General features: G+C 38.8%; 1 protein-coding gene across 5 annotated transcripts in view; it reads left to right on the top strand.

Moving 5' to 3' along the window:
• The window catches only part of CALCR (calcitonin receptor), a 177,938-nt gene that overhangs the window by 116,457 nt on the left and 46,934 nt on the right, over nucleotides 1-14,547 (top strand). For all 5 annotated transcript variants that reach the window (XM_066991728.1, XM_048077527.2, XM_048077526.2 and 2 more), the window contains 2 exons: nucleotides 6,151-6,263; nucleotides 10,251-10,342. In XM_066991728.1, the coding sequence (XP_066847829.1) occupies nucleotides 6,151-6,263; nucleotides 10,251-10,342 (205 nt within the window). The remainder of the gene's footprint in view (nucleotides 1-6,150; nucleotides 6,264-10,250; nucleotides 10,343-14,547) is intronic.

Raw genomic sequence — 14,547 nt, 5'->3', positions numbered from 1 at the left:
TCACTCCATTCCAACAGCACTCTTCAAAGTAACACTTAAGCCATCCATGGAGAAGCACCTCTCTCGATCATTAATGCTTATTTATGTTGAAATCTGTGACTTGTTGGGCTGATTGAAAATGGCTCCTTAGTGTACAAATGTGTGCTGCAGTCTTGCCTGTGACAATAGGTACATACTGTGTTTTTTCCTTCCGCTGTGCTTTAAAGTTTGCAGATTTTTTTTATTTTTAAGTGTTCCTGTTATCTGTATGAAGCCACAGGGGATAGAAAGCCTTGTCCAGCAATTTCCTCCTGTTCTCACTGCTGTCCTGCGTAGGAGCAATACCTGTGGTCTCCCACGCTCAGCGTTTCCCCCACACACACTTTCCTCTGATCCTTTGTGGCACCTCTGTCTGTCTCTTGGCTGGTGTTTCTGTGTCTCAGACACAGCTCCTGGTTCAGCCAGAGCTGCTTTCCTGGAATATCTTTTCAGTACCCCAGGAAACAGCTGCAGCATAAAACCAGCACGGAGCCTGCCTTTGCCATACAGGTGGCTGATTGTCACACCAGGGCTTAATAATGCAAGAGGGAGACGAGAAACTGTAGGGGTGAGGAGAAATCTTTCAGCTGCTAATGGAAGTGGCTGCCACTTGGAAGTGGCCAAAAGTGCAGGTTCAACTGTCCTGAGAAAAGTCTACCAAGTTTGTGTCACAAGTCATTATTTCGTTCAGTAACCTCTGCATGTTAAACATAATGCAGCCAGATTTTCTGCTGAGAAGCAGAAAATTCATCCTAAGGAACAAAGATTTTACAAGTTGAAAACCTCAGTGCCTGTCAGGCTTCCTTCTCATTAAGGCCCTACAATGTCAAACCACCTCAGCATATATTTTAGGTGTGCAAGGAAACTCATGGACTTCTGAAACAAGTACTTTACACCATGCTGCTTTGGGCTGCACTGAGACCTGCAGAACTGCTGCCTATCAGCTCCCTGATGTCTACTTCTCTTTGTGTCCAGGTATAGCTTCAAGTCCTGGAACAAAATATCACTCAGCTTTCTTTTTGTGCTTTGAATCTTAAGCCATTCATACTGGAAAAGTCAAACCTTATCTGGCAACACAGGGTCACATCTTCCTCCCATCTGCACCTGTGGGTGCTGCATAACATCTCGCTGTATGCGAACCCTCAACATTCAGTATCCAAGCCAAGAGTGTGTGTTAAAGTCTGTTAGAAAATAAATCAGATGAAATCATTTTCTGGAGAAAATGACTCAGAAGCACAATGAAAGGTGGAAAGAAAGAACCAACATGCTCAGTGCTCAGTTAGTTTTCTCTGACTTCACAACTAATTCAACCAAATGTAACTCTACTTATTTCATTGAATTTAAATCCGTTCATACTAGGCAGAAATCGGTGTGTTGAGGTAAGAAAGACCACCATGGTAACCTAGTCTTCTCCATTAGCTGGGGCTTCCTACATTTCTTTTCCCACCCAAAGAAGCTCTATCTTGTTAAAGTGAGTACCTTAAAGCTAACAAACAAAAATCTCTCTCTACATGCTGTGACAACTGTGTCCTTTTCGATAAACAACTTGCCTCTTGCAGCAACCTCTTTCTTACAACGAGCATTGTGTGCAATGTGGAAATGCATAAAAACAAATCAATTTTTTGGGAAAGCATACTGAGATCTACTGGTTTAACTCCAGTGACAGCAGGAAATTCATTGTCTCATCCGCTCCTGACTGAGGCTCTGAGAAGGGCTGAGCTTTGTACTCCCATATTCAGGCAACGTGCACAGTTTCCTTTGAATGGTATTTATATTCATGTTTTATTCAAGTGAATCTCTTGTGTAATCCATTTGAAATGGTTCCAGGTCATGCTGAAATTGATAGGAATTGAATTTGATCGAAATATATAGTATGTAATTCATGCTGGTAATACTCTTGCTAATAAAATAGAAGGGAAATAAGTTGCGGATGTAAATGGCCTTCCATCATAGCAGGTGGACTGGGGCCACTGCGAGGGGCAGGCCATTGTGCCGAGTACAGCCTGTGGGGCTTGTGGCAGGGCACTGACATGTTGTCACCGTCCTGTATTTGGTCAGGATGAATTTGGCACAGCCACATACAGCAGTGCAGCTGAATGTACAAGTTGTGTTGTGACAGCCTTACCCTATGACCACAGGGGACTGGACTTATGGGCACAGGCACATCGTGCTCACAGCGGGCAAAATGCACAAAGCATTCGGCTGAGTAGGCCGCCACGCCGACGGAAGAAGTCATTGCAGATGAGAAACCATGGCCATAAACCACAAAGCAGAGAGAGACAGAGACCTTCTGGGTCTCAGCAGCTGCTGCAGCTCCAAGCAGGCAGGGAGGCCACTGCTACGGGCATCCCGTAATTCAAGCAGCTTCCCAACCCATCTCCCCTCCTTAGTGCCCAATCCATCATTTGCCCCTTACCACCCGGCAGCATGCCTCAGTGTTGCGATGTCCCTGTGAGCAAGGAGCAGCAGCAGGAGTCCCCAGGAGCTGCCTGAGCACCCTGAGAGGCATAGGGAGGGGATAGCCCTTCTCTTGCTGCCACTAAATCTCATTTTGTCGACTCCGCCTAAAAAGCCAGCTCTAGATTTCTGCTGGCTCTGCTTTTTTTGTCTTGAATTAATATAGACAAGGATAGATAAAACAAATCTGAATTTTATGGCTGCTTCTTTTGCTTCCTACCCGTCCATGTATTTCTGTCATGCTCCATAGAAATCTCAACAGCTACATTTTAAACATCATTTCTTATCCCCCCAGTGCACAACTTGACTTTATTCTACTGACTCTAATTCTGCAGAATAAGGCATTTTGATGATAGTAAGAATTCTTTACTTACTAGGATGCTGGAACTGAACTTTTTTAAGGTCTCTGTTGTATTATATCAGATGATGTTTTCATTTCTGAAAAAAAATCTTCTAAAATATTTCACTGAGGAAGTAAATCAGATGTGTTATAGAAGTATCAGCTATTCTCCCATCTGCAAAACTAAGTACTGTACAGGTCAATCGAAACAATGGCAAATAATCCAGTGTCTGGTATGTGCTGAGCATGCACTGCAACAGAGGAAAACTTCTTTTTACTTCCAGCGTATAACTCAGCAATAAAAAAAATGGTGTTCACTCTTTTAACATCTGCTAGCCATAGGCTTTGGCTAATTGTAAAAAAAAAACAGACAAACAAACAAGCAAAATGATTGTGAGTGCTCATGTTTGTTCCAAAGTTATTGGTTAAGATATTTGTTACATATAATTGACCTATTTGTTTTTATGAAAATAAGATTCATAAAAGCACCATTGGTAGCACAAGCAATGACATATACAAGACAATTACTAGGGGTTAATATTTTTAGACACCTCACTACTCCAATGAAACTTCTATTGTGGATAAGGTTTCTCTCATACAGTTTTCCCAGACAACTCCTGAAGCGTCTGTCTTTCTCAGCTAACTACAGCAAGCCTGTATAACTTTATAACTAAAGTTAGGTGAAATGAATCCAACACAATGCCACCATTCTTCCACTCTGAATAATGTGATACCCTGGTGGTATGCTATCCAGGCTGACAGGGTACAGACAGAGCCCAAAAAATTATTTAAAAAGTATTTCAATAATTTTAAAGCACATACTTCCATTTTGCCTTACTAGTATTATCTTACCCATCCTTACGCTCTTGGCTGTTTCTTCAGAGCTTTTTACAGATGGTTCTGGTCAGCATAAAAAACATGTGCCCAAGTTCCTAATCACAAACCTGCCACCACAGAAGAACTTGCAATAGAACAGTGGTTGAGTTACATACTCACTGCTTCATTTCTCTATACTATAAAACCATAGAAATGTTCTACCAGTGTGAGTCACTGGATTGGACAGTACAGAGGCTTACAGTGCACAAGGTCAAGCATCTATTTTATCATAAGAGAAACACATATGAAGCTTCTTCAAAAGCCAGTCTGTTGACAGCCCATCGCACTTCAGGGACACCACAGTTGATGGACACCCAGGTACCTAAATGGATCCCCTTTATTTGTGATCTACCAAGAAGAGAGAACAGTAAAATGAAAAATTGTCCCTTGTATCATAAACTTTAGCCCACACCATTTTTCCAATCTAACTAGCATCTCATAATTAAATATTTCAAAAAGACACGTACCATATTTAGTGGGTATGTCACAATTGCATATTCTGACAACAGGACCCCATGATCTAGGATTCTGATCCCCCAGACCCTTTTTCTGACATTACAGCAAGAAATCAGTGGGCCATAGCAACTTCCAGACTAAGATTAGTTGTGTTTGTCTGGCTTCAAGGAAAGGCATGAGGCAACAGATTTGCCTCTGGCTTACAAAGGTCACATTATACTTAGGCAGAGTGCCTACCTAGGCATTAAAGTACAGAGATGATAGATGGTATTACCATTATGATTTATAGCATATTAACAAAAGCCACGTACTCTGCACAGTGTATGGGATAGTAGGCATGATGTTTGTACACTGTGTTCCATGGTAGAGTAATGATTAATCTTTTATCTATGACTGAAAACTTTTTCCAGCTTTAGATAATATCTGGCAAAGAGCACAATGGGAACATTGCTGCACAGGCAGTCTGAGATTATCTCCAAGCTGCAGTGATGGAAGGCTGAGATAGCATGTACTGTTCCTCTTTGTATTGTTGATGCACATATTGATTTTCAGCAGTTCCCCCAAAACAATGATTTGAAACTCACAGTAATTTCAAAAGTATGCTGTGTTCTGGAGGATTGTCTTCTTTTTGCAACGGTACTATGCAAAGTGTATTTCTAGTCAGAGGAAGATAGCTTGTTCTGTACGATCCTTACCTTACCAATATGATCAAATGCTCTTCTTAGCGTGTAAAGAGGGAATATGAATCTTCCAAATTACTAGAACCATTATTATCAAAACTGATTAAGAAAAATAAATGCAGATGTTCAACACAAACAGTGAAAATGTGTAAGTTCAAATGGTAGTAGGCTCTTTAAAAGTAAATTGACTGGAAATGCTGATAACCTATATATAGGGCCAATATCTATAAAACTACGGTAGACAAAGGGTTGTCAAGAGAGAATTTTTAGAATGTCAAAAAGTCAGACTTGAAACACTGTCCTTTTCATAAATAAACAGTTGTGTCACTATCTACGAGAGCATCAAATAATTTATGATCTTATCCATTTCCCACTTTTGTTACTCAAACAAGTTTTCCACTGACTCCCCTGTGGCCAGCGGTTGAGGGAAGGCCAGAGGAATTAGTCCAAGACTTGACAGGTGATTAGAAGTGACTGTTTGTGGCTCCACGTCCAGGATTTCCCAGACAGAAATGCAAATGTGGACAGGAGGATGCCTGCACGGCATACATCTGTGGTTCCAGACATCCCTCCAAGCTATCCTGATGGTGCTGCGATCACAAAAAAAGGACGCGTGCAAAGAAGCATGAAGCTGTTGCACGTTGGCGAGGATGTCAGAGCCACCTGTGGTGCAGAGACACACGTAGAGGAGCTAAATGCACATCAGATTATTTAAACAGAGAGCCTGTTTCTCTCTCTGCAGCCTCAAAGGGAAATAAGCAGTGTTCCTGCTCACCATTGGCATGGAGCTTGGGCAGCACACTTCCACCAGTCTGTGCAAACGCACCGCTGGTGTCGGGGCTATCACCATCTCCAGCACCTGGGCTCCAGTTCATGCACTGCTTGCTACTCTTTTACTAGACATTGTCTTTAACTAGTTATTCAATTATTCCCCTTAATATGTGAAACACTGCTGCAGGACTCAGTCTGTTAGTGTCTGTGTAGGGATACCAGCATCTTGTTGAGAGTGTCAGGTTTGAGCAGCTTTCAATAGCCTCTTTAAATGAATTATTAACACAGAAATAATTGCATCTGAATGAAAGTTGGATATATATACTCTAGTGCATTCATTCAAGACAACAGGAGACAGATAAATGACAAATTTTGTGTCAGATAAATCTCTGAGAGACAAAAATGAAACAGAAAAATGTATATTAATTACACAACTTGAAAACCCTTTGGATTTCGTTACGCAGGCATTTTATTTCTAAACATTAATTCTTTTTAATGTTTTTTTTAAATGTGTAACATGCTAAAATAATTCTAATTGTGCTTTATTATCAGAAAGAGCTTCAAAATATTGTGATGAAACTGGAAACTGGTTCCGCCATCCTGAGAGCAACCGCACTTGGTCCAACTACACCCTGTGCAACTCTTTCACCTCTGAAAAACTGAAGGTATTCTACAGTTAAAAACACAGTGATTGTCTGGGAATGGCTTTAGGCTGGGCTAGCAGCAAGGCACATATGAATAGGTCAGGATTGTCTTAATCGTTTACCTTTATTTGTTGCCCAAGAATTGAATAGCAATGTCCTCCTGATTTTAACCTATTAAAATTATCTGATGAATTCTCAAGCCTAAATATAGGTTTGCTACAGGCTGGATAATTTAATAGCAATTCATGTGATCTGTTTTGCTGTATTTTTCAAATGCATTTTTTCATTCCTGTGATTTTTTCTCCTGATTGTCCAACAGCTGTAAAATGATCCTTTAAAATTTCAGTTTTACTTTCTGTAAAAAGTATCTTCCAAGCTGTAGATATCATCTCTGCAGGGCTGGAAATCCTAAGATATGTTAAGATTATTTTTCATAACAAAAGAACATTGCTCTATATTCACTCCCTTTGAAAAGAAATATTTATGACGGTACCATCATGCCAGAAAATCCTACAAGTCTGAATACATTTTACTTTAATAGTTTGATTGAAGTCAATGTGACTATTTACACTAATAAACTAAGCATTTGCATCAATATTTCCAAAATTGAGTTGCTAAGCTGAAAAAGGAGAACAAAGTCTAAAAGCACCAAAAGAAACAAGGAGAGAGAAATCTGAGAAAGCTTTAAAAAAAGAAGTTAGAGAAGCTCATGAAAATAAACATATTTCTCAAATGTGAGTGGAGCTCCAGGAAAATCTGATTACAGATTTGTGACAGAATAATTTGTGACTATTTGGAATTGTGGAAGGAAAAGAGTCAGAAAGTGATTTGATTTGGGGTTTGTCTTGGAGAATCTTTTTTTACGCAGCCAAAAATCAGTATGTGGTTATATTTAGTAATGATCCAGCATAAAGGGCCTTGGAAAAGTCTACTGGACTAGGCAGGAGGTGAATTCTAAAAGTTTTTACAGCATGAGGAATCATCTTGGTAAAATGGGGCTCACCTATGTGTCAGACAGAGTATTAGTAAAAATCTCAGCTCACAGAAGCATTAAATGGAAGCACCATAAAAATATAATTTTTCCAGATGTTGGCCCATGTAAGGAGGCAAAAAATGTAGTTCTGTTGCCTATTATCCATGCCTTCCAGAAGAAGAATTTTGAATACCATTCAAGCGAAATGCAGATAGAGCACAAAGGAAAATTATATGTACCTTGAGATTCTTCTGAAACAAAAAAAAATAATAATAATGGAAAATACAGAAAGAATCTATCTTTACGGAAATGCCAAGTTGGATTATGACCTTTAGTCCAAGTCTTCAAAAACCAGGAGTATGCTTCATTTCTAGAGTATTTTCATGCACTTATAGATAGTTTAATTAACTGAGTATGAGGTATCTCTATCAGAGATTCTCTTTCCTCAAGACAAGAATTCTAGAGAGACAGGGGGAATATCAATTACGTGTTTCAGTTTCAAGTATTCTAAGCCCAGGATGAAAAAAACATGTATAAACTAAAAATTTGGTGAATCAATATAAGTCCTATATATGAGAAAGAACATCAAAGGTTGCCATTTCAAGGAGTGTACAGGTTAATAAAATAGTCGCTTGTTTGAAATTAACTGAAAATACCAACATGCTATACTTCTGAGATGGATTACAGAGGCAGAAATAAAACAAAACATTTATGAACAGTTCTGTAAATTGAATTCAGGCTTTAAAATTATATCAATCTAATATCATATTTCAACCACTTAGTATGCAGTGGAAGAAATGTCACATGCACTCTCCCACTACTCTGTATTCAGAAATCTGTCTCATCTCAGCTCTCCGATCTGCCTTCTCTGGGGTTTTGTGGACACTAGCAATGTTGTGGTTAGTCATTGTGGAGGGAAAGTAGGAGACCTAGAGCTTTTTCAGTTAATGTGCATGGATACCCATAAATCTTGGTGAGTGATACTTTGTTGTAAATAAGAACTAGGCCACAATATCACTTAGGTTAATGAAAGCAGGAGCTGATTCCAAAGTTGGGCAATGACGGAAGAATAAGCTAGATAAGAAGATGTGCACTTGTGCTAAGTAGAATAGCTTTGTTTTCTGAATTTTATTCGTATCTGTTTTCAACTGCAACTTTAAGCTGCCTTGGAAATTAAAAAAAAAAAAAAAAGCCATCAGCAAAACTCAGGACTACAGAAATCAATTAGAAGCTTGCCAGATATTAACTGAGTATGCCTGAAATAAGAGTTGTATGAAACATTCCTTATCCCTTTGTTCTTCTCCCTTTGCCAAAAACACACAAAAGATGCAAAGAGGGAGTAATAAAGAAACAATGTGCAAAATGCTGCACTGGTAATTGCAAACTGTTCGTGGAGGAGGGTGATCTTAAAAAATTCATCTAATCGTTGAAAAAGGAAAATCACTCTTGCATAACAAAAGAAAAATGAATGAAATAGAAGATAAATCCAAGAGAGGAACCTTCTATCTGGTCTTTTTTTCAGGACAGGCTGATAGTATATTAGTGCTTTCAGAAAGAAAAGGGACTGGTGGATCTTGGCATGCCATTAGCCTCCTGCAGTATTCTGACAGCTGGATGATGCTTAAGAGCTTGGCTGAGACCAAAGTATGACATTTAAATACCACAGCATTCTGCAGCCAAGGCGATGTCCTGTGATTTTGCTTCACTGTTGGCATACAAAATATGCATAGGCCTATCTTAGATTTCAGTGATATTAGTCAAAGTGAAAGCCTGATTACCTGTTTTTGTTTGTTTGTTTGTTTTGTTTTGTGTGTTGTTTTTTTTCCAGCAATGCAAGACTATTGAGTTGCCCAATGGTGAGGTTCACATTAGTGTCAAAACCAGAATTGTCACTGGATGTCTTGTTCTAATGTGGTTGGAGCTGCTGAACTGTTTTCAGCTCATCTACTGCTTTCATGACTTCACAGACCTTAGTCATAAGCTCCAGGAGTCACTGGAATTGTACTCTCCAATAGGGAGAATCTGACATTTGCACCCATTTGTCATAACACAGCTACTCTACCTCCTCAGTTACTTTAGTTGAGTTTTTTGCATGTTTTCCAGCTGTGACGTGTCCTTCTTAAAGTGAGGAGGCCAGAATCACACGTTTGAGATGTGGGATATGTTTTAAGTAGAGACAAAATGACATTCTATCCTCAGTGCCTTTCCTGATCATAGCTGACATTTTGTTTACTCTTTGGCTGTCACTACAGATTGAGTCAATGATTCAGAGAACTGGCTGGATGACTTCAAGATCTTGTTCCTGACTTTGGTTGCCAGTTCTGAGTTTAGCATTGTTTAAGCAGGGTTTAGATTGCTTATCCCTACTTTTATCTATGTTGAAGTTCACATAGTATCTTCTTGTCCCCTTGCTTAGTTATCTGAGGCCCTTCTGGGATCCATTACTATTATCTAGAAGAGCTAAGTATCGTTTGGGAACTTAGAGATTTCTCTGCATCCTCTCATCCCCAGGTCATCAATGAATCCATTGAACAAAAAGCCAGCCCCGATATCAGTCCTGAGGTCACCTAACTGACTCATCTCCATCCGAAAGTGACCATTAAACTTTTACTCCCTGCTGTTTAAGCAGCTTTCAGATGATAAAACCTTTCTTCCAATCCTGTGGCAACCTGTATTTTCCTTAATATTTTTTGGTGTGGAAACTTGTCATGGGCGTTTGAAAACCCAAGTGTATTATGTCTGCTGTGCTCCCCTAGAGCTCAGGAAAGTTAGTGACGCATAACGTGAGCAAGGATCTTGCCAGTGACTTCAGTGCAGCAGAAACACATCAACTTATGTAAGAAACACTTATCTCGTCTTTAGACCTTGAGTCATACTATTTAATGTATTGCTGCTATTAAAAGAATATTGCAAAAGAACTTTTTAAAGAAAAGAAGTACAAAATAGGATGTTGATTCTGTAGTTTCCTCCTCAATGAGAAAAAAATGAGTGCCTGCAAGTTGCTCATGTTTTACTTTTCTTTTTTTAAATTGCAGATGGCGTTCATACTTTATTATATGGCGATCGTTGGCCATGCTTTGTCTATAACATCCCTGTTGATTTCCCTGGCAATTTTCTTCTATTTCAAGTAAGTGTTTCTTACAAACACTCTCTCTTCTTTTCTTGAGGGATCTCATGTGGTAACCAAAGAAAAGCTTGGAAGGGGACATGGCCAGCTCTTCTGAGTGCCTTTTTATATAATCCTGACTATAAATAAATAAATAATTAAATGAACTCAGCGCAGTATTCTCTCACCACTGTGACATCTCCCAGTGATATGTAGCCAAAATCGTGATGTTAGATTTATCAAGAATTGTGTAGAAGTGCAACCCATAGGGAAATGGCATAACTGTGGATGTGGTAAGGCCCTTCATTTACCATTTGCCTATTGTTCCTTGGAGGGCATGTCCAGCCCAGCCCCTGGAAGTTGCAGTGACTGCACAGAGCAGTAGCTTGAAGCCCCCAGCTCCCAAAGGACAGGAATACCCTCATCTGTTGCTGAAGGACTGATCTGCTGATTTGGGCAGGTGCTTACAAAGACTTATTACTATGGATGAATCTGGCACTAGTATGTAGCCTCTCATTGTCATTCAAAGGAAAGATAGTAATTTGCTAAATCAGAATTTTAAAGAAAACTAAAATGATATTTGCTGAAAGTATTGCAACTACTGTGTGGGAACTCAAGCATTTCAGTCTTGTCATTTAGTGAACCTGTCCGCACACTATTTATTATAGCAGTGAAGGAGTAGAGGGAGCTCAGATTTGCCCTCAGACATGTAGTCACAGCTTCAGTCACTATCATTTATGAGGGGCAATCTGTTTTCAGCTCAGGGAGATGGTAAGCACACTGGAAGACACCAAAGGCACCACATTTGTAGCAGATGAAGGTCTCCAATTGTTTCTTTATTTTCAAATCACGTGAAACGTTGAAGTATCTAGACATAGCTAAACCACACTCTAGCTAAAGAGGATTTCTCAATGCCAGTCACTGTAAACGTGTATGTTAGATGGCACTGGGAGACTACTGTGGGGAGAATACTGGAGAATAAACACTGGACATGGCCATGAACTACTGTGCATTCAGAGCTATGGTGACGTGCATAAGGTATATTCTTCCCTAGCTTTTAAGCAAACTTTTTAAGATATGTCATTACCTTACTGTAACGTTACTGTGAACTCCAGACTTCCAAAAAATGGGATTGTGATGTCCATTCACAAATACTTTGGTGCAATAGAATGACATATCCAATAAAATGGCCCAGGTGGGATTGTATTATCTTACTGATTTCAGCCACGGTGCATCTGTTATTTGCAGTAAGAGTGAGATCATTACTTCATGACCAGACATAGGGAAGCACCCACCAGGTGCAGAATATATCTGGCGATAACTACAATGTAGTCTAAAAGGCCAGGTAAAGTTTTCCAAGTTGATAGCATACTGCACATTGGGAAACAAGGCAAGAGTAATGTAAGAAACAAATACAACTGCTTCTGAATAAATAAACAGACTTGTAAACTGCTGGAATTTTATTGCCAAAAAGATCATATCATTCAAGAACATAGAAAAATCCCAAACTCTCTGAAGAATGCAGTATTCCTTGAGCAGTTAGGAATACAAGGTAAAAGGACCACTTTTTTTTTTTTTTTTTAAATCCACGATCTTCTTTATAGGGATTAAAGAAGAATAGTTGCACAATAATGGCAGCCTATGGTAATTAAAGTCCATCACTGTTGTCATTATAAGAGTGTATTGTTAAGAGATTGCAATTTAGGCTGCAAGAAATTATTTAAAGTTAAGCTTGTTGATTATGCTGGCCTGTGTGACAGTAGCATTAAGCTTTTTTTACACGAGTGTCAACAGAGTTGAGACCTTGATGAGCATTCAAAATACAGTTTTTATTTATTTGTCATCATTCTTATAGAAAGATAAATGATATTGATTTGTTACCCATCAATCTATTTCAAAAGCTCAGAGACATATTTGTGATTCAAAAGTGTAGAATACTTCTAAAGATACTTTATTATCTTCCCAGCAGACATATAAAGAGCATGAGTTTTGTATACAGGCCATAATTTATTATTTGTTTTTATTTGGTTGATGTTTCTAGAAAAAATAAAAAAAAAAAGTCTCAAATCTGTCAACTTGGAACTCAAATATAATAAATACACCAAATACATTTTTTTCAGATCTTAGTGATGAAAATAGTAACTGTGAATTATGAGCAGGTTCTAAATTAACACCTTCCCACTCATGCCAAATCATGAATCTGTATATGCCTCGTTTTCAAAAAGAGAATACATTCTCCATAGAATCTTTATTTTCCAAAGCAGTTTTTCACATACTGAAATTTCCAAGTCTGTAAAGGGAAGAATTGGCATTTTTTTTTCTATTCCTTTATCTTGTAGCCTTAACCCTTACAAAATGTATTTTGGTAATCATTCAACTTCCTAACACCAGTAAAGCCAAGTAATCATTATGAAGTACATGTAGTACATATTCTTTTATGACCGTTTAGTTAAAAACATTTCCTATCACTCTTGTAGTGCAGAGTTTTTATATGTCTAGATGTGCAGACTTTTTATATGTCTAGATCAACTGGCATATGTTAAATGTCTTGGAATTGGTAGATCTAATGTGTTGCTGCATAAGTGAAATACAACATGACAAACTTTACATGCTGGATTGTGAGATATCATCAATTTCATTAGCTGAACTTCTGAGATGTGCTTTTGGCCACAAATACATATATGAAGATTTGTAGAATCATTATCACAGACCAAACACAAAATTCCAGCTTACATGTGCATAGTAATAGCAGAAATTTGGGGATAAAAAGTCCCCTTGCAGAACCCCTATATCTAGAGCACAAGGGATGGTTGTCTGGCTTTAAAAATCTGCAATGAAAGGCGCTCCACAAGATACCTGTTACAGTGCTTAAATTGTAATTTAATTGTAATTGCTTTCAATTGTAGCAAGATAGTTCCTGTATTATTTAACCTAAATCTTACATGAGGGACCTTAGCCTATTTCTGGTCCCAACTTTGATCTATATTTACCATGGCTGTCTTTTGAAATCTTCATTGCATTTGTATTATGATAGATCCAGGTGCAAATCTGGGAAATGTATCTCTAAACAGGCCAATAGTTAAAGCTTAATGGTGCCAAATACATCTGGATCTTTTGCATCTTTTTGCAGAGGACTTATTTCCTCTTTGAGATAGTAAAGAAATGGTACATACACATGAAAACGCAAAGAGGGAATAAGTGAAACAGAAAACAATGGCTTGAGACAGAAGAGAAAAAAAATTAATGAGAGAGGGTACAAAACCAACTAATACTGAAGGAGGATATTTTCAGAAGAGAGGTTGAGATGCCCTATTATTCAGTGAAAAGCCACAAATCAGGGGTCAAGGGGACCTGGATATTCTGAACAAATTCAATCAAACTCCAGGTAATTTTACTGGCTGGGTCACTGCAGAAGTGTGGTAGGATTGTTTTTTTATATCTTGGTTGGAGTCATAGATACATGGGTATGTTCAGGTTATGTGCTTTCTAATAGTCGTTGTCTTAGTAGTGTAATGCAAAGCCTCTACCTGGTTACTTCATCTGCTGCTGGTCCCTGAAAAGGTACACCATAGACGAGGGTGTCCATACATGCTGGAAAAGGGTATGCTTAGTAAATTGAGAGGCCTGTTAAAAATAGGAAAAAGCAATGGCTTGACTCTGCATAGGCTATAAGAAGAGTCTGTAAGACTACAAGCTCAAAGAGGTGAATCAAAAATACAGGTTATGAATTCTGCTGATTTCCAGAGGAGTACTTTGATGAGTGTCTGTGATAATGTGTGTTAATGGGATATAGAGATAGCTAGACACTGCCTAATGAATGGATGTATTCCCTTCCCATCTAAGATACGGAGCACAAACCACAGCCACAGTAATGCTTTGAGAAAACTGGGGATATAAATAAATAAATAAATAATAAAATTTAATCTGATTGAAAATCTTCTACCCAGGTTCTAGAGTTGTTTGGGGTAGTAAGGACAGGATCTGGTTTAAACGGCTGCCCAAAATGGTCCAGAAAGGTGATTCCATTCTTCTGAGACCTTGCAGTGAGCAAAGCAAGGTGAGGCTGACTCACTCCGAGCTCTGAGTCATGGACTCAATCCTGACCATTCCCAAGCCATGCTCAAAGACTCATCTTGCAACAGCCTTCCTGACAGCAGCACACCTCCTCTCTTCTCCTCCTCCTCCTACTTATCCTTTGCTTTTAATGACTAATCCATGACACAAAG

Source organism: Anser cygnoides, chromosome 2, assembly GCF_040182565.1.
Source record: "Anser cygnoides isolate HZ-2024a breed goose chromosome 2, Taihu_goose_T2T_genome, whole genome shotgun sequence".
NCBI classification, from domain to species: domain Eukaryota; kingdom Metazoa; phylum Chordata; class Aves; order Anseriformes; family Anatidae; genus Anser; species Anser cygnoides.
Note: the sequence above shows the minus strand (reverse complement) of the source record. Positions and strands in the feature narration are given on the sequence as shown.